A 21,888-nucleotide genomic window follows, 5' to 3' on the forward strand; every position below is an offset into this window, starting at 1 on the left:
GGCGGGGGGCGGGGGCCGGCGGCGGCGGCGGCGGCGGCGAGGCGGCCTGCAGGGAGCAGCCGTGAGCCGGCCGGGCGCGCCGAGCCCGAGCCCCAGCCGGAGCGGGGCGGGGGAGGGAGGAGCCAAGAGCGGCCGCCGCCTCTGCCGGAGGAGCCGCGGGGCCGCCACACTCGCCCCCCGCCCCCCCCCCGCGCTCGCTCGCACTCACACCCGGGCGCTGGAGGCGGGCGGCCCGGGCCCCACCGGCCCCCCATGGACGCCCCCGGCACGGGGCGCTGAGACCCCCGCGTCGCTGCCCAGCCCTGTCCAGCGCGCCACGCCGAGGTAAGGGGGAGGGAGCGAGGGGGCATTAATATGCAAATGCCTCGCGATTGATTATGCAAAGCCGTGGGGCTCTAGGGCCAGCTCCCTGGCGGGCTGGGGGCGCCCGGGGGGTACCCGCTGCCAGCCTCAGCTTTCCCCGGCGCCCCGGTCACCCTGTCACAGTCCGGGAGCTCGCAACTTACGCCCTGGGGAAGGGAGGTGTTGCTGGGAGGTCGGTGGGCCCCGGGGTTCGCCGGCAGAGATGGCGTCCAGGCCTCCCCCTCGAGGGCCCGCCCGGCCTCTGTCCGGCCCGTCTGCTGCGCACTCCCGGGCCCGGCCCCGCTGCCGGCCGCCGGAGCTCCCCCGCCCGCCGCGGTTTGTTTACGGTGCGCCGGAGGCCTGCCCCCCCCAGCCCCCACCCCTAGCCTCCGAGGCAGAGGCCGAGGCCGAGGCCGAGGCCGAGTGGCCTTTGCAAAGCCGCCTCCAGCTGCGGAGGGCTGTATGAGTGGGGTGGGGGGTGGGCTTGCACAGGCCCCGGGAGAGGGAAGTCTCCCCACCACCACCATTCCACCCGCCTCCCCAATTGAGCATGGCTCTCTGGTTGCAACACTCCTAATTGCAAAAACGCAGCTTGGAGGGGAGGGAGTGTGTGTGTGTAGGGGGGAGTGTATGTGAGGGTCCCTAGGTGATCTGGAGAGTTGCAAGCTAGTGCAGTTGGGGAAGAGAGGGAGGAAGGGACCTGTGTGGTGTGCCTCCCCCCCCTTGTTTCCCTCCTTTTGCAACGTGTCTCTGGTGCCCCTTCTGTGCCTGGGGCCCTCCCTTGTCCGGTGTGAAAGAAAGGCCTGGGGCGGGGGGCAGGGATGATAGGGCCAATGGAGAGAGCCCCCCTTTACAGGGGTGGAGGTCGCAGAAGAAAAGCCAGTGGGATAGGAGCCTGCCCCTCAATGATGGCTCTGGCCCCAGGAAGGGGAAGGGATGCAGGGGGCTGTTGTCCCCGACGAGGGAGGGGAAGCAAATGTGACATGCAGACACAGAGATATGCCCACACAGACAGCCACATGCATGCACACCCAGGGACACCCAGGCAGACTCAAGGACAGGAGCTGCTGGACACACCCACATGGGGACAAGGGAAGAGGCAGGCTGCCGCTGCACCGGGGAGCTCAAAGGGGTGGGACACACCCACGGGAGACCAAGAGCAAGGAGACCGATCCATGCACATACCCACGCACAGGGTCACACGGAGATGCTGTCACACACAGGGGCAAGGAGGAGTCGCTGTCACCCACACGGAAAAAGTCACTATCATCGAACGCATGCATGAACACAGAGCAATTGCACACAGCCGCACATTACAAAAGACCCTGTCACTCACAGCCACACACGTGCTAGCATGAGCCCAGTCCCACAGGCATCATCCCCTGCCTTGACAGTGACTGTCACTCAGTCAAATGCAAAGGCAGTTACACATCAACACATGTATACACAACTTAGCAACAAGTATTTTCCTGGACTCTTACTGTGGATCTCTAAGGTTCTGTGTACAACAAAACCTCTACTCCAAGGAAAAGCAAATTCGTCTCTGTGAAAAGACTTTCCTGCATAATGGTGCAAGACATGCATTCATGATCATATTCTCAGTCTCTGTCGCTTGTCATTTCCCACCCCCCCTCAATGGTGAGCTCCTTGAGACCTGGGAGAATCACTCCAAGAGCTCTGGATCCCACCCAGAGCCTAGCACAGGAAGTGCTCTGTAAATACTTGTTAATTGATTGCCTGGGAACTCCATACACAGGTGTACTCATTTGCACACAGTCCCAGGGACTCAGGTGCAGAAGGCATTCACAAGGCTCAGGTCCACACAGTCACAGGTCCACGTGGACAGCCGTGTCCAGACATCCCCAGACGTGCACACTGTAGCTGTGCAGTCAGGCGCACCCCTAGATGCACACACAGTTGTAGATTTTTTTCCCTCAAGCTTCCTCCTGTCTTCCTCTAGGCTCAGCTTTTTTTTTTTTTTTTTTTTTTTTGAGGGACAGAGAAACAAGAGCAAAGAGAGCAGGGGCAGGGGGGTTCCAGAGGGCCGAGTCATGGGGCTGAAACAATGTCCAGTGACTTCCAGCAGCTGAGATTATCCTAGCTGCTGGGGGGGGGAGGAGTTGGGGAGAGCCAGCTCCTAGGGAGCGGTCCCTCTCTCTACCTTGAAAGCAAACGCGGGATCTAGCTGCTCCTGCCAGGGTCGTTTATCTGAGCTTTTCCTGGGACCATTGACTTGGCCTCGCCCCCTCCCAGAGGAGTTCCTGCCTCCCACCATGAGTCTGGCCCCTTGTCCCACCTCTGCCCTCCTGTCTAAACTTGGAATCCTTCCTTAGGAGGCCGTATGCTGGTGAGTGTCTGGGTGAGTGATGTGTATTTTTGACTTGGAATTTCTCTCTAACGCTGTCTCCCTTTTGCTCTGTCTTGCTGTGTCTGATTCTCCCTCTCCTCGTTTATCTGACAGTCTGGAACTCTCACCCGGGTCGCCGCCCCTGTCTACCCCTGCTCTTGTCTCTGCCACAGCCTCCTTTCTCAGAGCTGGGAACTGGCAGTGATGAGCTTCATACTTTTCCAGTTGTTAAGACTCAAACCCCGCCCCTCGCCCCGCCTGCCCTGCCTCTGGGGTCAGCAAGAGGTTGGGGTGGGGGGGGTTGGGGGGCTCAGCTGGCTGCTCAGGACATCCTGCGCTTCCTCAGCACTGCAGCTGCAGCAGCAAGTTTTGGGGGCTGAGAGTGGGGGGAAGGGACGGGGGTCAGCTAGAGCTCACGCTGACCTCTTAGGCTGACAGGCTCAGCCAGGGCACACCAGCTGGGTGGAAGCCCCCGGTCTGCAGGCTCCAGCCAGCTAGCTCCTAAGCGAGCCAGCCAGGAGGCTCCCCCACACACTGACCCACTGGAAAATTGTCACCCTCATGGGCAGTGGCGGGAGTTGGCAGGGCCCGACTGAGCAGGGTCGGTGGCACTGCTCACAATGGCCTTTCTCCACACCCCTGGCAGCTGAGATCCACCTCGGAGATGCCCAACAGCTGTGCCCTCTGCCCAGCCTCAGAGCTTGGTTCTGAAGGTACAGCTGCCCAGATTAGGTGGGGGGCTGAGTGAGGCCCTGTCTCATGAATGTAGGCTCCAGCCCGGAGTGGGAATTTGAGCCAGGGGGTAGTGGGGCAGGGGCCCCAGAGCCCAGGGGGGCACCAAGCGTTTCTGGCCATGCTCCCCTCCAGCCATGACCTGTTTGGATGAGGAGGCACTGGTAGTGATTCTACCCTAGATAATCCATAGGCTGCTACAGAAGGGGAATTTGAGGCTCAGTCACAGGGGAGACATAGCTGGATCAAAGAACAAGCTATGGTTCCTTTAGCGGATGATATACTCTCATGGTTAAGAGGAGGGATTTTTTTTTTTCTTTTCTTTTTTTGGAGCTGGAGTGCCTGGGTTTGAATCCCAGCTCTGCCACTTGCTGGTTGTATAACCTTGGGCAATCGATTTAACCTCTCCCATGCCTTGTCGGTAAATTGAGGATGAGAATACCTATCTCGTTCAGTTTTTTGAGGATTCGAGGAGCTAGAATATATAAAATGCTTTTAAAAGTGCCTGGTGCATAAGAAGCACCGTATGTGTTAGCTGTTACAATGAGGAAGCCTGTGGGTCTGGGGTCCCCTGGATTTCTTGGAGAAGCTGGGTGAAGAAGTGGATCTCCAGATGTCACAGGAATGGGATGGGGGTTGGGGAGGACAGTGGGTCCCTAAGCTCCAGCCTCCTCACCCTTGCTGTCACATCTCTCTCCCCACAAGTTTGTTTTTTTTTTTTTTTTATATTTTATGTATTTGACAGAGAGACGCAGTGAGAGAGGGAATACAAGCAGGGGGAGTGGGAGAGGGAGAAGCAGGCTTCCCGCTGAGCAGGGAGCCCGATGCGGGGCTCGATCCCAGGACCCTGGGATCATGACCTGAGCCGAAGGCAGACGCTTAACGACTGAGCCACTCAGGCGCCCCTCCCCACAAGTTTTTGCAGCCTGGAGCCCCTCTGCCTCTTGCATGTCGAGTGTACAGCACCCTACCTGTCCACTAGGGACACAGCATCCCAGCCACCTACCGTCAATCAGTCACCCAGGACCTAGTGCTGGCTGATGGATACCCGATTCCCCATCCCTGCACCGAGGGGGCATTAGTGTGACGGGTGGTGGCACTGAGTAAGGACCAGTGGGTGGGTGTGGCACCTTGAGGGCCCGCCTGTCCTGGGTTGCCTCTCTTCCCCTGTGAGTCTGGTGATAAGACTCCTCTCTCCCCCAAATCCCTTTTCGTCAGCCCCTCCCCTTCAAGATGCAGCAAGGACAGTGGAGGACAGTGGTGGGCCACTGGGGAGCCGTTGGGGTGGGAAGCGAATCTTAACTCAAGTTCTCACGGTTGCAAAGGGGCCTTGTGCCTCTTGGGGAGGGAGGCAAGCATGCCTATAGTGGAAAGAGCACTGGCTGGGAGCTGGAGGCTGGGTTTGTGCCATTCCCTGGTTGCTGACTTTGGCCTGGATTTTCCTCATCTGGAGACAATGATGCCCTACCTCACTCCCAGTGGAGGGTAAATAACATAATGTGGCCTGACACCTGTGTTCAATCCGGGTCGCATCCTGGCTTCATAAGCAATGCCTGTGGATGCTCCTGTTCTTCTGGGGCCTGGCGTGCTCCAGGGAGGGGATCTACATGCCCTCCTGGAACCAGAGACAGTTTCCAATCTCTCACAGGGGCATCTGGGGCTGGTGTGTGCTGATGGTGGGGGGGGGGCATTATATGGTTTTCAGGCATAGGGGGTGTTGTCTGCCCTCCTCCCTGGCAGGCCAAGGTCGGGGTAACAAAGGGGATCTCCTTCTAGTATGCCTTTGTATGAGGTGGTCCAGAGGGAGGGGTCAGAAGTTCTCTGGGTAGACAAGGAAAGCAAGGTGGAACTTACTGGTGCCCAGGAAATGCTATCCTTGCTCCCCTGCTCTGAGGATGAGCACTTAGCCTGGGGACTAGGGACTGGGGTTAAAGGTTAGGGCCAAAGGCAAAGCCTCGCCCCCCCCCCCCCCCAGCAGTGGCAAAGAGCAGCCCCAGCCCACCTCCCCTTCTCCCTCCTGTCTTCCTCTTGTAAGGAAGAGACGAGTTCTTGGCTCCCAGAGCCTGAGCTGTCTGTTTCATTTTCTCTTTTACCCGGGCGCGTGGGCGGGGGAAAGGGAGCGCGGAGCCGAGGCTATGGGCTATTGGTGGCTATCGGAGTTTTTGTACACATCAGTGAGTGGGTGTGTTGTGCGCGCATCCATGTGTGCGTGTTTTATGCATGTGTGGGCTGGGGAGGGCTCTGAATATCTGCTGGAACCCGGCACCGGGAGCCGCTCTGCGCATGCGCGGTGAGTGTGTGTGTCTGCACGTGTTCGTGTGTGTGCCGGAGACTCAGCTGCATTCACTTGCTCGCGCGCGCTCTCTCTCTCGCTCTCTCCCGCTCTCTCCTGTGTCTTTCGCGCGCGCACACACACACACACGTACACACACACAATTTTCAATCTCTCTCTCCCCATTCCCTCCCTCCCCCTCTCCTCCTCCTCTAGCCCTCGCCGCGCGCTGTCTCTCTCCCCCCTCCCTCCCTCTTTCCCTCTCCCTCCCTCCCTCTCTCCCTCTTTCCCTCTCCCTCTCCCTCCCTCCCTCCCTCTCTCTCCCTCTCCCCGCCCCCTCCCTCTGCCTCTGCCAGTTCTGCTTGGGTGGGGGCTAATTCCCGCGTCCCTGGGGTGCTTGGGAGAACATCCCTGCCTTTCTCTTTGCCTCTACCATTCTCTTCCCTCCTGGACTGTGCTCCCCAGGGCTTGCAGACAGCTCCTCTCTATGGCCTCCTGGGTAGAAGGGAGTGGGGAAGGGAGGACCCCAAGCCCTGTGCCCATGGTGCCATCTGCAGCGAGTGCCTTGGCCCCGTGACATTCATGCCTCCAGCATTCAGCTGCCCTAGCTCCCAGCTCCGATTACCCTACCCCGCTGGCTGCTGGGGGGAGGGTGGGGAAAATGTGCCATGCCCAGCTTGGGGGTGCTCCTAGCTGCCTTCTTGGCTACTTGGATCTCCCGCTTCCGTTCCTGAGGGGAACTGGGGCAGAGGCAAGAAGTTCTGTGGGTTGGCAGGGAAGGGGCTGAGTTCTTGAGTGTGGGTGTGGGCTTGGGGGATGGAGTTGACCTCTGGACCTGGACACCCACCTTGATGCCTGACTGGAGCTGGCCCAGGGTGGGAAGAGGGAGAGGAGAGCAACAGGTGGTTAAGGTTATGGGGGGGGGGGGTGAGGGATGCACAGTCTTTCCAGTCTTTGATGTTAATACTGGGCATCTGGCCCAAGTCAAGGCTGCTGTTTATGTCTTTCTGTCTCTGATCTGCAGGGGGGAGTTTCCTGTTATATTCTTTGGGGGGAGAGAATCTTTTGTTTAAGTAACCATTCGCCCCCTGTCATATCCCCCACCCCCATCTCCCATTCTCTAGCCTCCAGGGCCCCTTGGTGAGCTAGGAGATCAGACTTAAGGCTCTATGCCCTTAAGCTCCAGAATTGCATCTCACAGGGCCCCCGGTGAGAGCCCACCAAGGAGTACTGCCTCCCTCTTCACCTCCCTCCTGCTTGCCAAGCCCGTGCGTCTGTGTATTCCTCTGCCATCTCATACCTGCCAAATAGTACCTTCCTTCCCGCCTTCACTCCCTTCTTTCCTGGCACTAGAATAATAGTGAGTTGGGTGGGGCTGGCTATTCAGTCCATACCTGAGAATAGAACAGGGTGACCTCGGAAAGGAGAAAGAGGTCCTGGCCCTGAATGGGACCTACCCCTTCTCAGAGGGGAGGGGGGGACCCTGTGTTCTGCTGCAGCCTTCGCTCTCACCAGACTCCCAGGGGCTGTTGGTGTTTGTGGCTGCCCGTGGGAGCCCACTTTGGCATCGGCGGTGGTTTGCACGCAGATGCCTGTGTTTGCCTGTGCATGCCCCTGTGTATGTTTGGGCTACAGTGGCCACCCGGGCCCCTTAGCATCACCCTTCTTGGCGCCTGTGGTGTGGAGTCAGGGCCTCAATGCCAGGTTATTGGGGGGAGGGAGTATCTCCCCCACCCCTAGCATCAGGCAAAGGGGAAGGGGAAAGGGAGGCGTGAACCTACCCACAACACTATTAATAGCCCACATGCCAGGCCACCAAGAACCAGCTGTCACCGTGGAAACCATTTCTACTCCCCCCCTCCCCCAGCCTCCATGGGGTGGGACTTAGGCGGGGCATGAAGCACCCCCCACCCATCTTTCTTTGTTACCTTTCTCTCTTTGTCTCCCCTCTCCTTCATTTGTCTCTCCTCCCTTCCTCACCCCTTCTGTCCCCCATCCCCCATCTCATCGCTGCCTTTCCCTCTACTTCATTGTCATCCCAGCTCTACCCCCCCATCCCTGCCCATCTCTTTGTTCTTGCCCCTCCCCTTCCTCCATCATCCCTTTTGCCCCTCTCCTCCTCTTTCTCCACTTTTCTCAGCCCCCCTCTACCCGTGTGTGTCTTTTCCTCTGTGGTTGGCAAGGAGGAGGGCTGGGCTTTCTTTAGAGCATTAAGGACAAAGTCCAGGGGCCCCAGACAGATGAGGCGAAAGCCCAGAGCAGACACTTAGAGGAATAGTGTGTGTAGAATTTGGGGCTAGGTTCTGGGGACAGAGAGTCCCCTTGGGCCTGCAGGACTGCGGAATGGGGCAGTCCAGCAGTGGGAACCTGGTGTGGTGCCCACGAATGCCGCATTGGCCTCTTGTCTCTGTCCCCCCATCGCAGAAGCACTTAAGCTTAATGAAATGCTTCCCCCTCCGTGGGCACCTTGCCCATACTGCCACCCAACCGCTCTTATCTGACAAAGAAGGAGTGGGTGGCCGGCCCACCCGACAGGTGGGTCTTGCCATCCGGCTGTCCAGTCTAGTCTCAGAACCCCCCAGCTCCACCTCCCCTTCTTCAGGCTAAGCCTCCACCTCTGCAGGGCAGGTGCCAGGAGGGAGCTTGAGGAATTAAGCTGGACTCCAGGAAGAGGGGAGAGACGCTGCCCTTCAGGGCGGTCATCCCTACCTCACCGCCCCCCCCCCCCCCGCCTCCCCACTGCCCTTTTCCTGCCCACAGCTAACACAGGCTCACAGGGTCTATGCCTCCCTGCATGCTGGGCCTTCTGCTTGCTCTGGGTTGCCGCAGAGGCCCAGGTATGTCCCTAGAGACCAGGGGTCCCCAGGGGTTGGTTCTCCAGTCTCTTGCTTGGTGCCACGTGAGGGTGCCCCGAGCACTGGGGCAGCACCTTGCTCCTCTGCCGTTGCCAGGGGTCAGTGTGGCCCGGTTGCACCGATGGGCCCCGGGGCGCCATGCAGCTCCGCACAGAGGTGGGGCGGAGAGGGAGCTCGCCCCTCCCCCCAGCAGGCACGTGCAAGCCCTTGGCAGTGCCCAGACACATTTGGAGTTAAGGCCGGGGAGGGGGAAGGGAAAATAAACATGGTGGCCTAGGCTGGCACTACCCCAGGTGTGCCTGTAGCAACTGGCAGTGGTAGGGGTGCGGGAGGAGGGGGTCCTCCGGGGCGACGGCCCCGAGGCAGGAGCTGCCCAGGCCATGTGGCTGCCGCTGGTGTTCCCCGCCCAGCCTGGCCCCCGGCGGCCAGTGCCCATGCGCTCCACCCTGGCCCTCTTTGCCTGCCCCCAGGGCCTGCTCCCCAGGGCTGCCCCTCTCTCAGCGTGCCCACTCCTGTGCTTGCCTCCTCCCATCCCTGGGGGCGCTCGGGCCTCCGGCTGGCGAGTGGATTTTTCCAGCTTCTGTAAACAAGTGGTGGCTGCGTGCCAGGTGGGCAGGAGACAGGCGGGGGCTGCACCGCAGCCAGGGTGTGCCAAGCACCGAGGCACAGCCTCGGGGGGGGTACAGGGAGACACCCAGAGCCAGAGAGAGCGAGACATTCAGATGCGGACGGACGGACCGAAGGAAACCTCGCCGGGCACAGATAGAAGTGGAAACAGAGGCAACAGAAAATGGCCCTCTATTGTCCAGCCCAAGCCCCATGACTTCCCTGGCCCCCAGCCCCTCAGTGCTCTGGCGAAGAGCGGCAGGCCCCGGTGCCCAGTCCCTGGGCATCCCCACCCACTCCTTCTCCTCCCCCTACCTCCACCCCTTAGGGCTGGCTACGCCATTATAAATTTATAACAGGAATTTCTTCACAAGCCAAGAAAAACTTGACCTACTTTCTTGACGGCTCCCTGGGCTAAGGCTCCCCTCTCATTGCCCCCCCCACCAAACCCCAGTCTCCTGTCCAGTCCCCGGTGCCCAGTCCTGGTCTAAGGGGGTAGCAGAGGCACCAGGGGCCACCTTTCTGCGCTCCTGCCATGTTCCTCATGCGGGGGGCTCGCCTGGGTGCAGAGGCCCTGTCCTGTCGCCCTGCCCTGCCCAATGACCTGACTTATCTCTGTTTCCCCTCCCACCCTGGCTCCTTATCAGTTCCTGGGGGTGGGGCGGGGGGCCCAGGGCTGAGGTCTCTGGTATAGCAGCCACGTGAGGGAGGCTGCGTGTGGGGAACTGCACCCTTTGTCCCCCTCTCCCAGGCTCACACCAGCCGGTGTGTGCAGACAGTAAGCCTCCGGTCTGTAGCCCATGGTCAGAGGGGCAGTGTAGACGGGAGGGTGGGCCCAGGCTGGCCCTGCCCTGGACCCCAGCTAGTGGACGGACGCTAGCATTTGAGGCAGGCTGTGAGGTGCTGCTCCCCGAGCCACCTGCTTGCTAGCTGGGTGGATGGGAGTGAGTGACCCAGCTGTCAGAGCCTGCATCTTCGTCTGTAGGGTTCTGGTGCCCACTTCAGAGGGGCACATGTTATCCATTCAGATGGCCTGGTAGTTTCCTGTTTCCTTTCCCTTGCTGTCCTGGTGGATGGCAGCCCAGCTAAACCAACTGGGAAGTCTGGCCCTCAGACTGGGAAGTGTGATTTGGGACCTTGTACAGGAAGTTCTGAAGTCCTGGGTGGGGGGGTGGGGGTGGTAGTGGCTGGGATTGGGGAGTCATAATTTGGTCAGCAGCAGAGGGGAGGTCAGCTCCCCACTGTTTTCAGCACCTCTCTCCATGAAGGCACTCAGGTGGGCATTCCCGATCCCTGCGTGCTGCCCCCACGCCCCACCCTTCCTTCTCAGATACCCCCCACACCTGGGCTGAAAACTGCTCATCTTGGGTCCCCTCTTGCCCTATAATACCGATACGTCTTACAAAAACTCAGCTAGGGGGTGCCTGGGTGGCTCAATCGTTGGGCATCTGCCTTCAGCTCAGGTCGTGATTCCAGGGTCCTGGGATCGAGCCCCACATTGGGCTCCCTGCTCCGCGGGAAGCCTGCTTCTCCCTCTCCCACTCCCCCTGCTTGTGTTCCTGCTCTCACTCTCTCTCTGTCAAATAAATAAATAAAATCTTAAAAAAAAAAAAAAAAACTCAGCTAGAGGGGTGGTAACAACAGCCAACGACTAATGGATGCTTATCAAGGGCCAGGCCCTTAACTGAATGTTAGGCTTGAGACATGGTACATGATTGCCTTCATTCTTTTCCTCCATACCTTTCCAAGTTAGGATGGGTATCTCCAGTGTTGCCTGCTGCACCTGTTGATCTGACAGTTTGTCCTGGTCCCCTCTCTGTGCTTGCCCCCCATGCCCGCCACCATCTTGTGATGAGCCCCTAAGAGCCCAAAATGTTGCAACCAAAGGAATCCTTCTATCCACTCCCACCATGGCGCTGCCTTATCCCTGCCTCTCTCTTCTCTTTGCAGGGACTTCTGGACAGGACAAGACTCTAAAGCTACTCCCTCAGTCCAAGACACTCCCCCCCTCGGACCCAGCTTGCCCTCAGCCCTACCACCTGCCACTCCCTGGCCCCTCTCACCGCCCACCCCCCTCTTGGGGCACAGGGCATGGTGTGACAGGCCAAGTGCTGAGGCGGGCACCATGGGTGCTGTGCCCTAAGGCCTGGGTGGCAGGGGGTGGGTGGCCTGTGGGTGTGCCGGGGGGGCCATTGTGCCCACCCCAGTCTCTTGGCGTGCTGGAGGGCATCCTGGATGGAATTGAAGTGAATGGAACAGAAGCCAAGCAAGGTGGAGTGTGGGTCAGACCCAGAGGAGAACAGGTAATGGGTCTAGCAGCCAGGACGTGCCAGTTCCTGGGGAACAGGCATGTTCATCACCGGCCTGGGCAAACGAGAGCTGAGCTTGGGCCTTTTAAGCACCTCTGGAGGGATGGGCATGAGACCAGCAAGCCTGCTGTCTACCTTTGCCCAGGAGATGAGGTCATGGCCACATGTGGCAGGGAATTAGGCACCTGGATTGAGAGGTGTCCATTTCTGAGGGGGAAGGTAATGCAGAGCAATGACAGGTGGCAGGCACGTGGCTCCTCGACAGTGCTGGGGAATCTCACATGCCCTCCCAGTGTCCCTCCACTGCTCTCATCTGAGCATGTGCAATGCAAACAGCCTTGCCGCTTTCCCCCTCTCCTTACCAGACCAGCATGTGGTCCAGAAGCCATGGCGCGTGGGACATGACATTTCAGGGCACGTGCACCAGTGACTGTTGGTCCCAGCCCATGCTTATATTTGGAACCTATTGGGAGCCCCACAAGCTCTTCCTTGTTCATGGGCAAGAGTGGGCACTGCCATGGGGCTCCTCCCAGGAAGTGGAAGTGAATGCCAACTCTGAAGGGTTTACTCACACGTGAAGGAGGAATCAGCCCTGCACACACAACTAGGGATGCATTACCTGTGATCTGCATGGCTCTTGAGTTGCCCAGAGGGTCTCCACTTCTCCCATCGGCCCCAAGTGGCACAGAGCTCTGTCCCAGTTGGCATGAAGCCCCAAGAGCTGGGTACAGCCTGTGCCTATGGCCAGGGAGAGGGTGGGGGTGGGGGTGCTCTGGGGAGGAGTGTGGCTGTTGCCTTGGAGACCAGATCTTGAGCCAAGAGGCCAGAGGCTTGGCCAGGCAAAGCCTTGGGGCCCAAGTCTAGGTCCCTGGAGGGATGGAGGAGGTGGATGAAGCTGGCAGTTCGGTGGGACACCCCAGGTATCCCTCCCTAAAGCCTCACCCCAGGGGGGCTCTGAAAAAGATCTGGCCTATCACTGCATGGCTCTCACTTGCAGCCTCTGTACCTCCCTGCCCAGACTTCTGTGAGTCTGGGCGAGTCTGCTCCTAATTCACAGAAAAACAGGAATGCATGTTCCGGGTCCCCTAGAGCTGCATCCCCTCCCCCTATCCTCCTCCCCTCCCCCATGTCCGTGCGCCACCTTGTGGCTGTCCCTGGGACTGCACCCAGAGGCTGTGAGGCGTCATCGTTGAAAACCGCAAGCTCAACTGGAGGGTTAGACTGGGCCTGGAGAGGCCCCACTCCTGCTGGCGGCAGGAGGGAGATCTGAATCTCCAGTGGTTGTAGAAATCAGACAGGGGTAACCCCCAGGGGGCCCGGAACATAGACCCGTTTGTGATTGTGACCCTGGCCAAGGTCACTGTGTCAGTGTGTTGGGCCCTGCGTCAGGCTCCGGGGGGCAGAGCCCTGCAACATGCCACACGCAGGGTGGGTATGGGAGGTTATACAATCCGTGCATGCATGTAGAGGCTTATGTAACCTGTGTGTGCTGAGGTTATGTAACACGTATGGGCCGAGGCTGGTGACATACATGTGCAGTGACTGAGGGTTGCTAATACCTTGCATGGAGGAGCTCAGAGCGCTTGTCCCGGCTCTGACTCCCGGGCGAGGCGTCACCAGGCACAAGTGGACCTTCGGTTTGTTGCTCTGCTAAATGGAGGCCACGAACAGGGTGACGCTGGAAGTCTCTTCTTACTCTCAGATTCCAGGTTCTAGGTTCTAGTCGCTTGGCACTGTGTGTTTTCAATCACTGCGGTTATTCACCATGTGCGCATGACCTGGAAATCAGGCAACACGTTCACTGGGGGGAGGGGGTGGTATTATTAGGTGTCTGTCCAGAGGGTTGTGTAACGCATGGGCATATCTAGAGGTCAGATAACGCATTTGAGAATGCCCTGAAAATTTCATGGGTATATAGATCCTGGTGCGTATTTACTATGCTTAGGTTTACACTGAAGGCTGCATAGTTATTCAGATGCGCTGGTCTTATGTTACGTATGTGGGTGTGTTCTAAAGGTTATATAGCTCTAAGCATGTCCTAGAGACTCTTTCTGCATAAGTGTCATGTTATTGAAGGCTTAACCATGTGGATATCTTGTAGATTATTGGTGTTTAAGGTTCTATAATGTGCACGTGCGCACACGCGCGGGCACATGTGTGTGTGTGTATGTATGTGTTTGGGCTCTAGAACATGCCTGTGTCCCAGCCAAGCCCTGTATCTCTCTCCCCAAAGCTTGTAGATAACTGGACCCTTCTCGGTGTTGTCAGCTGACCTAGGGGTGGAGGTAGAATGAGGACACAAGATGGAGGGAGTTGGGCCTGGGGGATTATATAAAGCTATTGGATGAGAAGGGGGCTGCCCAAAGACTGGTCTGTGATTCTGCCCACTTTGCCCCCATGCAGTGCCAGGTCACCAGATGGAAAGCGAAAAAGAAAGAACGGCCAATGTTCCCTGAAAACCAGCATGTCAGGTGAGCCTGGCTGTGTGTGCCCTTCTTCCCCACCCTCAACCCTGCCAAACCAGCCTAGGGCTCTTTCGGGCCCTGGGCATGGACCAGCAGCTCCTGTGTCCCTTGGGGAGAGCCTCCTAGAGGGCTTGGGACGGACTTGTCTGGAGGTGAGGGGGGTGATAAGGGCATGCCCCAGCCTTTGAGGATGGATTAGGTCAAGAAGGTCCTCTTCCCTTCTCCGATAACCCCCTTGCCTGAGCCCAACCCCCCTGCACCCCTGGATCAGGGTCTGGGCTAAAGGGCCAAGGGACTGTATTCCCCTGAGACGAGCTGCTGACAGGTGCTTCTCCTCCTCCTGCACCCCCCGCCCCTCAGATGCAGCAAGAGAAAATCCCCAAATGGGCAGTCGGAAGAACTGGGATTCTTCATGTTCTTAGGGAAGGGGATGGACAAGGTGACCTCTGATGTGTCTCCAGGATTCCGCCTAGACACAAAACCCCGTCAAGGAGGCTGGGCTAGGGGATGGGCCAGGAAGGAAAAGTTGGGGGATGAAAAAGTGTAGGAGCCTCTCTGCTGGGGGCCCAAACCATGCCTGCCTGCCTGCCTCCCTTCCTCCCTCCCAGGGTATATCCCTAGTTACCTGGACAAAGACGAGCAGTGTGTCGTGTGTGGGGACAAGGCAACCGGTTATCACTACCGCTGCATCACTTGTGAGGGCTGCAAGGTACGGACCAGCCAGCTCCTGCCCCTCCCCCACCACCCGAGCCCCCATCTCACCCGCCTTAAGGCCCTCAGCACCTGGCAAGGACAGCCCTATAAACATGCCCACCTGTTTGCACCACCATTGCTCTCTCTTTCATCCATTTGTTCATTCACAGTCTCTGCTCTGCCACTCATACGTACGATGCCTAATTTCTCTGGGCCTCAGTTTCTTCATCTATAAAATGGGGATAATCCTGCTACCTACTTCAGAGAGCTGTCGGGAGAATTAAATGAGCTAATTCATACAGAGTATTTAAAACCGTGCCAGGCACGTCAGAAGCGCTCAGTAAACCCCAGCTATCGTCCATCCAGTTGGTGGATCAGGTATGAGGGATGTAGTACATGCCCTGCCCTCCAGCTGCTCACAGCCTACCAGAGAGAGGCACACTAGAAACGAACACTGTTTCAAAATGTGGTCCGGGGCCACCCTCAGTACGAGCTCAGTGCAGAGCCCCGGGCCCCATCCCACCCTACTCAATCAGAACTTTTCGTGGTGAAGCCTTTGTGGACTCTGCCTTGAAACAGGTTCCCCAGTTGCTTCTCCTTGCACCTAGAAGGGAGAGAACCAGTGCTGGGGAGGGGGGCATGGTGGGGCCCAGAGCGGGAGGGGATGCCAGGGTGTCCCTGGGCAGAAGGGACAAGGTCATAGGCTTGGGGGGCCTTAGTTAGATCTCACTTTGCTCATTTTAACCTGCAAGGGTTTTCCAGGGTCATCACCTCGTGAAAATGTAAGACTTGCCAAGAAACAAAAGTATTTAAAACTATGTTAAGGCTTCCAGTTGCTTTCTCTCTTAGTATCAACCAAGCCAAGAGCCCCGGGGACTTAGGGTCCCGTAGCAGGGTTCCTGGAGCCATTTGCAAGCAGTGTAACATAGAGCAAGGATCCTCACTCTCCAGGACAGCCAAGTCCCAGAGGAGCATCCCCGAAAGCCAGAAATGCCTTGGTCCCCGCCCCTCCAGAGTCTGATGTTGTAGGTCTAGAGTGAGACCCAGGAATTGGTATTTTTCGTAAGTGCATTAGATGATTTCCGTGCACTGCAGGATCTGTGAACTCGGACCTTGTGTCCCGTAGCTCAGGTCCAGTTCTGGCTCTCCTGCCCATTTGGCTAAGATGACTTTGGGCAGATTGCTTAATCTCTCCAAACTTCAGATTCCTAGTCTCAAAATGGGTTCCTACCTCATGGGGTTGGCACAGCATCAGATGCGATGATGCACCAAAAATAAATAAGTAAATAAATAAAAAAGGCTTATAAGTGCCTCATCCTGAGCCTTCAGCACATATTAGCTCTTGGTATTGTTACTGCCATCTTGATTCTTGAGGTTTTACCTTTAAAGCAAAGACAAAACCCGATACATAGAATTAAACAGTTTCTCTTAAAGCTACTAGAAGTGTCCATACACGGTGTCTTTTCTTGATTTTTTTTGACCCCCCCCCCCCCCCCATTTCAAGAGTTCCACCTGCGTGAGCAGCAAGCAGCATGTATAAGGATGGTTTGCGGGGCAGGGGTCCGTTTTATTTTCCGAGTTGTTTAGCAAGATGGAAAATGAGGTATCCGTTGGACCTCCAAAGCTGCTATTCCTTCAGGCGTCGTAGCACCTGACACCATCCCAGACTCATGTCTCTGTACTGTGGTCCTCATCCTTACCCCTGCCACCACCCACCCGCCCCTGCCCCCCCACAGCCTAGGAGCTGAGGACATGTATTTCTAAGGTCCTTCGGCCCAGCCAAGTGATCCTGGGCTTGCTGGTGTCAGGAGGACGCCAGGTCCCCTCACTAACCCTCCACGCCCCAGTGACCTGCACGGTCAGTTAGGGCAGGGGAGGTCACGATCGCTCCGTGCTCCAATCTCCCTCCACCCCAGGGCTTCTTTCGCCGCACAATCCAGAAGAACCTCCATCCCACCTACTCCTGCAAATATGACAGCTGTTGTGTCATTGACAAGATCACCCGCAACCAGTGCCAGCTGTGTCGTTTCAAGAAGTGCATCGCCGTGGGCATGGCCATGGACTGTAAGGGGACGGGGGGGTGGAGCCAAGTGGCTGTGGCTGGGCGGGCGGGGGAGGGGGGGCTGGTTCAGGTATGACTGCTTCCTGCCAGGGGATCCTCAGGGCCCACAGCACAGAGTGACGATCCAGGTCAGGCTGATGGTGGAGTGAGTGTTCAGGATCTTGGTCCCTGCTGCCCTTATCCCTGGGGAAAAGGAAGCAGGAACCCTCCATGAGCCCTACTTCCTCCCGGTGCCTACCTGCCTTTCAGCAGGTCAGGGCCTTAGAGTTGTCGGGTAGAAAGAAGTCCTGAGGACCCCGGCCTGGCACAGTGTTCTTGACTACAAGAGAAGGCACCCCACTTCTGGGTGAGAGAGGGCATCTTGCATCGGCTAGGGATCAGGTAGCAGGGTCTTCTAGTAACCACTGCTGTCGTCACCCTTTAGACCAGGATGTGATAATCGTCTGGATCAGCTCAAATTGGAGTTGATGTGGTCCCAGCTGATTATCATGATCCGGGTTGTACCACCCAACTTCCGGGTGATCTGGGAAGTCACTTAACCTTTCCGGCCCTCAGTTTCCCAACCTGTACATTGGGAAGAGTAGTTTCTGAGCAGGTTGTGGAGAGTGGCATGCAAAGGGCGTCGCGTCTCTCTGCTCTTGACAGTGGTTCTAGATGACTCGAAGCGGGTGGCCAAGCGCAAGCTGATTGAGCAGAACCGGGAGCGGCGACGGAAGGAGGAAATGATCCGATCACTGCAGCAGCGACCAGAGCCCACTCCCGAAGAGTGGGACCTGATCCATGTTGCCACAGAGGCCCATCGCAGCACGAATGCCCAGGGCAGCCACTGGAAGCAGAGGCGGAAATTCCTGGTAAGGAGGGAGGGGGCTCGCGGAGGGCGGCAGCCAAGTGCCCAGGAGGGAGAACGAGCTCAGAGCCTTGCCTCCTTCAGGAAGTCTTCTTAGTTTAATCTGACCCGAAGCTAATGCTCTCTGCAACTTGGCAATCCTGAGTCATGCACCCGTGTGTGGGTTGCTGCTGTCAGAGGCCTGCCTGGTCCATCCAACTGGGGGCTTCAGGAGGACAGGGCCTGGCCCTCCTCATTGAATTTCCAGAGAGCAGGGGCAACCTCTCCCTTTTTTCCTGCCCACAGTGACTGGGAGGAGAGGGTAAGGACCCAGTTATGTAACAGCATTCGGGGGCGCCTGATGGGTGCCAGGCATTGTGTTAGGCTCTGGCAAAACTGAGTGCTGAGTGAACGGTCGGTTAGGGAAGAGATGGACAGTTGGTTGTATATGGCGAGTGAAGGCAAGGGAACTGGCATCTGGTTCCTGGGGGGAGTGTGCCAGTGGGTGGAACAGTATATTACCAAGAGCACAGGCTCCAAGACCAAGCACATGTGGGTACAATGGTCAGGATTCAGACTGCCTGGGTTCTGATCCTGGTTCTACCACTTACTAGTCTTGTCACCTTGGGCTTATTACTTAGCTGCCCTATGCCTCAGTTTCCTCATCTGTCAAATGGTGGTAAGTAGAACATCCTCCTCATAAGGTTAAATGAGATATATAAAACCTGTCGCCTTGGGGCGCCTGGGTGGCTCAGTCGTTAGGCGTCTGCCTTCGGCTCAGGTCGTGATCCCGGGGTCCTGGGATCGAGCCCCGCGTCGGGCTCCCTGCTCAGCGGGAAGCCTGCTTCTCCCTCTCCCACTCCCCCTGCTTGTGTTCCCTCTCTCGCTGTCTCTCTCTCTGTCGAATAAATAAATAAAATCTTTAAAAAAATAATAAAAAAAAAACCTGTCGCCTCGTGCCTAGCTGCGTATTAAATATTCAATAAACATAGCTTCTATTATTATGATATTACTTCTACTACTGTTGTGATCATTGTTATTATTAGCCGACTTGTCGCTCTGGCTCTGATCTATTCTCTGCCCCAAGGTGAAGGAGAAGCGTTAGGCCAGGGACACAGCAGTCCCCGGGACACTGGCGGCCCCTCGTCCCCAACCTGCCTTGGAGCTCCCCCTGGTGGGCAGGGAGCCTCAGTGAGAGGTGGAAAGGGGTCTGCAGCCCCAGCTGACCCCTGTCTCTTCCCTTAGCCGGATGACATCGGCCAGTCACCCATCGTCTCTATGCCGGATGGAGACAAGGTGGACCTAGAGGCCTTCAGCGAGTTTACCAAGATCATCACCCCGGCCATCACCCGTGTGGTGGACTTTGCCAAAAAACTGCCCATGTTCTCCGAGGTGAGTGGCGGATGGGAAGAGGCATGGTGCCACACTGGAGGGGAACTGGGCCTGCTCCCTGGGTCACCCAGTGTCAGCACATGCTCATCTGAGGTTCTCTGGACAGGGAGCAATTCCTGTAGGTCAACACATAGCGAACACGCACGCACGCATGTACACATGCACGTGCATACGCACGCGCGCGCGCACACGCACGCACGGCTAGCCAGTGCCTAAGGACCCAAGAGGCTCCACGTGTCCAGCCTCCCAACCCCTCCCTGCCCCTTTCTCCCTACATCTCCATAACCATCCTGGCTCCAGCAGCTTGAACGTTGTCATTTTCAAGGGCACTAACTCTGGGCGCAGGCTGTCTTACTAGCTGTGTGTCCTTGGCCACGTTACCCAACCGCCTACCTCACTTCCGCCCTCTGCAGTCGGGCTGCAGATAATGATGGGCGCTAACTCATAGGCATGATTGTGAGGTTTAACGACAAAGGGCATGCCCGCGGCCCAGAGCAAGGTTAGCTGTTCAGAGTACACCTTACTGGCTGAGGCCGGTGGGGACCTCACAGCTCCCAAAGCACACCCCCAGGGGACACTCGCGGGGAGGCAGGGGCGTGCTGAGTGTCCCTGTGGCCCTGCCACTCCGCAGCTGCCTTGCGAAGACCAGATCATCCTCCTGAAGGGGTGCTGCATGGAGATCATGTCCCTGCGGGCGGCTGTCCGCTATGACCCCGAGAGCGACACCCTGACGCTGAGCGGGGAGATGGCCGTCAAGCGGGAGCAGCTCAAGAATGGCGGCCTGGGCGTAGTCTCGGACGCCATCTTTGAACTGGGCAAGTCACTCTCTGCCTTTAACCTGGATGATACGGAAGTGGCTCTGCTGCAGGCTGTGCTGCTAATGTCAACAGGTACCTGCCTCCTGGCTGGGAGGGCTCAGAAGCTTCCAGGGGCCTGGAGCTTGGCTGGGCCCTGGCCCGTCACTCTCCTCTTCCCTGAATGCTACAATCTTTGTCCCCCAAGCTTACCTCTGTGCCTGGGCCCATTCTCTGTGCCCTGTCCCCTCCTCTGACACCCATCCCCTCCTTGGTTCTGATGTCCAGGCCCATCTGTTGCCTCCCCATGCCTCCTCTGCTCCTTGTCCCATCTTCACCCCATTCTTTCTCTCGGCCCCCCCATCCGCTCTCTGTTGCCCACATTTGCCTTTGTTCCCCCACACCCCCCCCAGGTACCTTCTGTCCCCCATCCCTCCTCTGTCCTCAGTCCCTTCTCCCTGCCCCTCATCCCCTCTGCCCCTCTGCCCACCAACCCTTCTCTTTGCCCCCTTGTCCTGCCCTGTCTCCAGGTTTCCCCTCTCTTCCCACCTCTCAGTCCCTCTGTCTTCTTTATTCGTTACCTCTCCAAACCCCCGGCGCCCCAGCCTCCTCCTCAGCCCTAGCTCTTGCTCATGTATGCGCCCCACCCTGTCTGTGTCTCTCTCCCCCTGCCCGCCTTAGCCTCTCTGCCTCCGTCTCCCTCCACTCACTCGCCCTCATGCCGCTTCTCCCCTGCAGACCGCTCGGGCCTGCTGTGTGTGGACAAGATCGAGAAGAGTCAGGAGGCGTACCTGCTGGCGTTCGAGCATTACGTCAACCACCGCAAACACAACATTCCGCACTTCTGGCCCAAGCTGCTGATGAAGGTGACTGACCTCCGCATGATCGGGGCCTGCCACGCCAGCCGCTTCCTCCACATGAAAGTCGAGTGCCCCACCGAACTGTTCCCCCCACTCTTCCTCGAGGTCTTTGAGGATCAGGAAGTCTAAAGCCTCAGGCGGCCAGAGGGTGTGCGGAGCTGGTGGGGAGGAGCCTGGAGAGAAGGGGCAGAGCTGGGGGCTGAGGGAGGCCCCCCACCCCTCTTCTCTCCTTCCTCTCGTCCTCGGATAGATTCAGCTCCCACACACACCCCTGCACTGCCCGTCCCTCCTCAGAACCTCCAGCCCTGGGACAGGGCAAACACATGAACTTGCTATGAAAAGGACAGTGTGGGAGGCTGGGGGACCGTGTCCTGCAGTTCCCAGGACCCCATCCTCTAAGAAGGTAGGGGAAGGGAGGGAGAACTAAGAGGGGACAAGCCATCTTGACCGTAGGGGATGGAGGAATGTGGGGTGGGGGGAAGATGCCCTCAACTCAGCCCCTACACACACACAAGAGAGAGCCCCACTGCCCAGATCCTTGACCGAGGTTCCCCCTCCAGGCTAAGAGCCTCTCTGCTCCCCCAGATGCCTGGGTGCAAAGAAAGACTTGGCTTGGCTCCTCCCCCCTGGAGGTTAAAAATTAGTCATTCTAACTGCACTTTGGAAACCAGGCAAGGGGAGAAGATAAATGAAGAAAAACTAGACAGAGAGAAAAAGAAAAAAAAGAGTGAGCGACTGATAGAGAGAGAGAGAGAGATGATATTAAGTTATTAACCGAGGCTGGCCCCCTACCACCCCTAAGCACTTTGAGAGCTGCGCCTCCCCCCAAATCAGAGAGAACTGCCCCCCCATACCAGGTCCCCGAGGGTAGGGCTGCCGATCAGAGCTGTGAGTTAACACAACAGGGTCCTGGCCATCCCTCCTTGCCTTGCCCCTCCCTCTGTGCCCCTTCGGCACCCCCCCCCCCCAGCCCAGTGCTCCCTCTGCTCTCTGCCACTCGTGCCCGCTGAGTTCCATCTACCTCTCACGCTGGATGCCAGCTGGCCCCTCACCAGCCTGCCCTGCTGCCCACACAGCTCCCCTCTCAAGTGCCCAGCCCCAGGGGCCTCTCCCTGCCCCCCCCCACTCCTTCCACACCTTGGCACCCACACAGGAAAAACTGTGGCTCCACCTCCTGCCCTCCTCACATCTGCAGTATTAGCTACAATCCAGATGCTGCTGCGCTGGGGGAGGGGGCGGGGGGGGCGGTGTGTGTGAGCTTCTCCCAGAGCCTCCACTCCCTTAGGACCCTGTCCCGCTCTGTCTTCTGGGCTCTCTCTAACCTCTGCCCTCT

The 21,888-nt window shown here is 58.0% G+C and overlaps 2 protein-coding genes across 2 annotated transcripts in view; one reads left to right on the forward strand and one right to left on the reverse strand.

The window, feature by feature from the left end:
- The window catches only part of MED24 (mediator complex subunit 24), a 37,142-nt gene extending 36,484 nt beyond the window's left edge, over positions 1–658 (reverse strand). Inside the window, exon 1 of the mRNA XM_064582479.1 lies at positions 507–658. The gene's annotated coding sequence lies outside the window, so the exon portion shown is untranslated. The remainder of the gene's footprint in view (positions 1–506) is intronic.
- THRA (thyroid hormone receptor alpha) lies at positions 90–21,244 on the forward strand. The gene is made up of 9 exons (XM_045888970.1): positions 90–324; positions 11,105–11,457; positions 13,867–13,934; positions 14,537–14,637; positions 16,538–16,685; positions 17,329–17,534; positions 18,755–18,901; positions 19,533–19,791; positions 20,434–21,244. Exons 2-9 carry the CDS (start codon positions 11,405–11,407, stop codon positions 20,682–20,684), a joined length of 1,233 nt encoding a protein of 410 aa, XP_045744926.1. The 5' UTR covers positions 90–324; positions 11,105–11,404; the 3' UTR covers positions 20,685–21,244.
- The last annotated feature ends 644 nt before the right edge of the window (positions 21,245–21,888 follow it).

This window comes from Mirounga angustirostris, unplaced genomic scaffold (assembly GCF_029215605.1).
Source record: "Mirounga angustirostris isolate CCGP_5_RB_7025 unplaced genomic scaffold, mMirAng1.0.hap1 SCAF_17, whole genome shotgun sequence".
Classification (NCBI taxonomy): domain Eukaryota; kingdom Metazoa; phylum Chordata; class Mammalia; order Carnivora; family Phocidae; genus Mirounga; species Mirounga angustirostris.

Coding starts and splice junctions, on each gene's coding strand:
- THRA (XM_045888970.1), top strand. CDS start 11,405: ATGGAACAGAAGCCAAGCAAGGTGGAGTGTGGGTCAGACCCAGAGGAG. Junction 11,458..13,866: donor TCAGACCCAGAGGAGAACAG/GTAATGGGTCTA, acceptor GCCCCCATGCAG/TGCCAGGTCACCAGATGGAA. Junction 19,792..20,433: donor TGTGCTGCTAATGTCAACAG/GTACCTGCCTCC, acceptor TCTCCCCTGCAG/ACCGCTCGGGCCTGCTGTGT.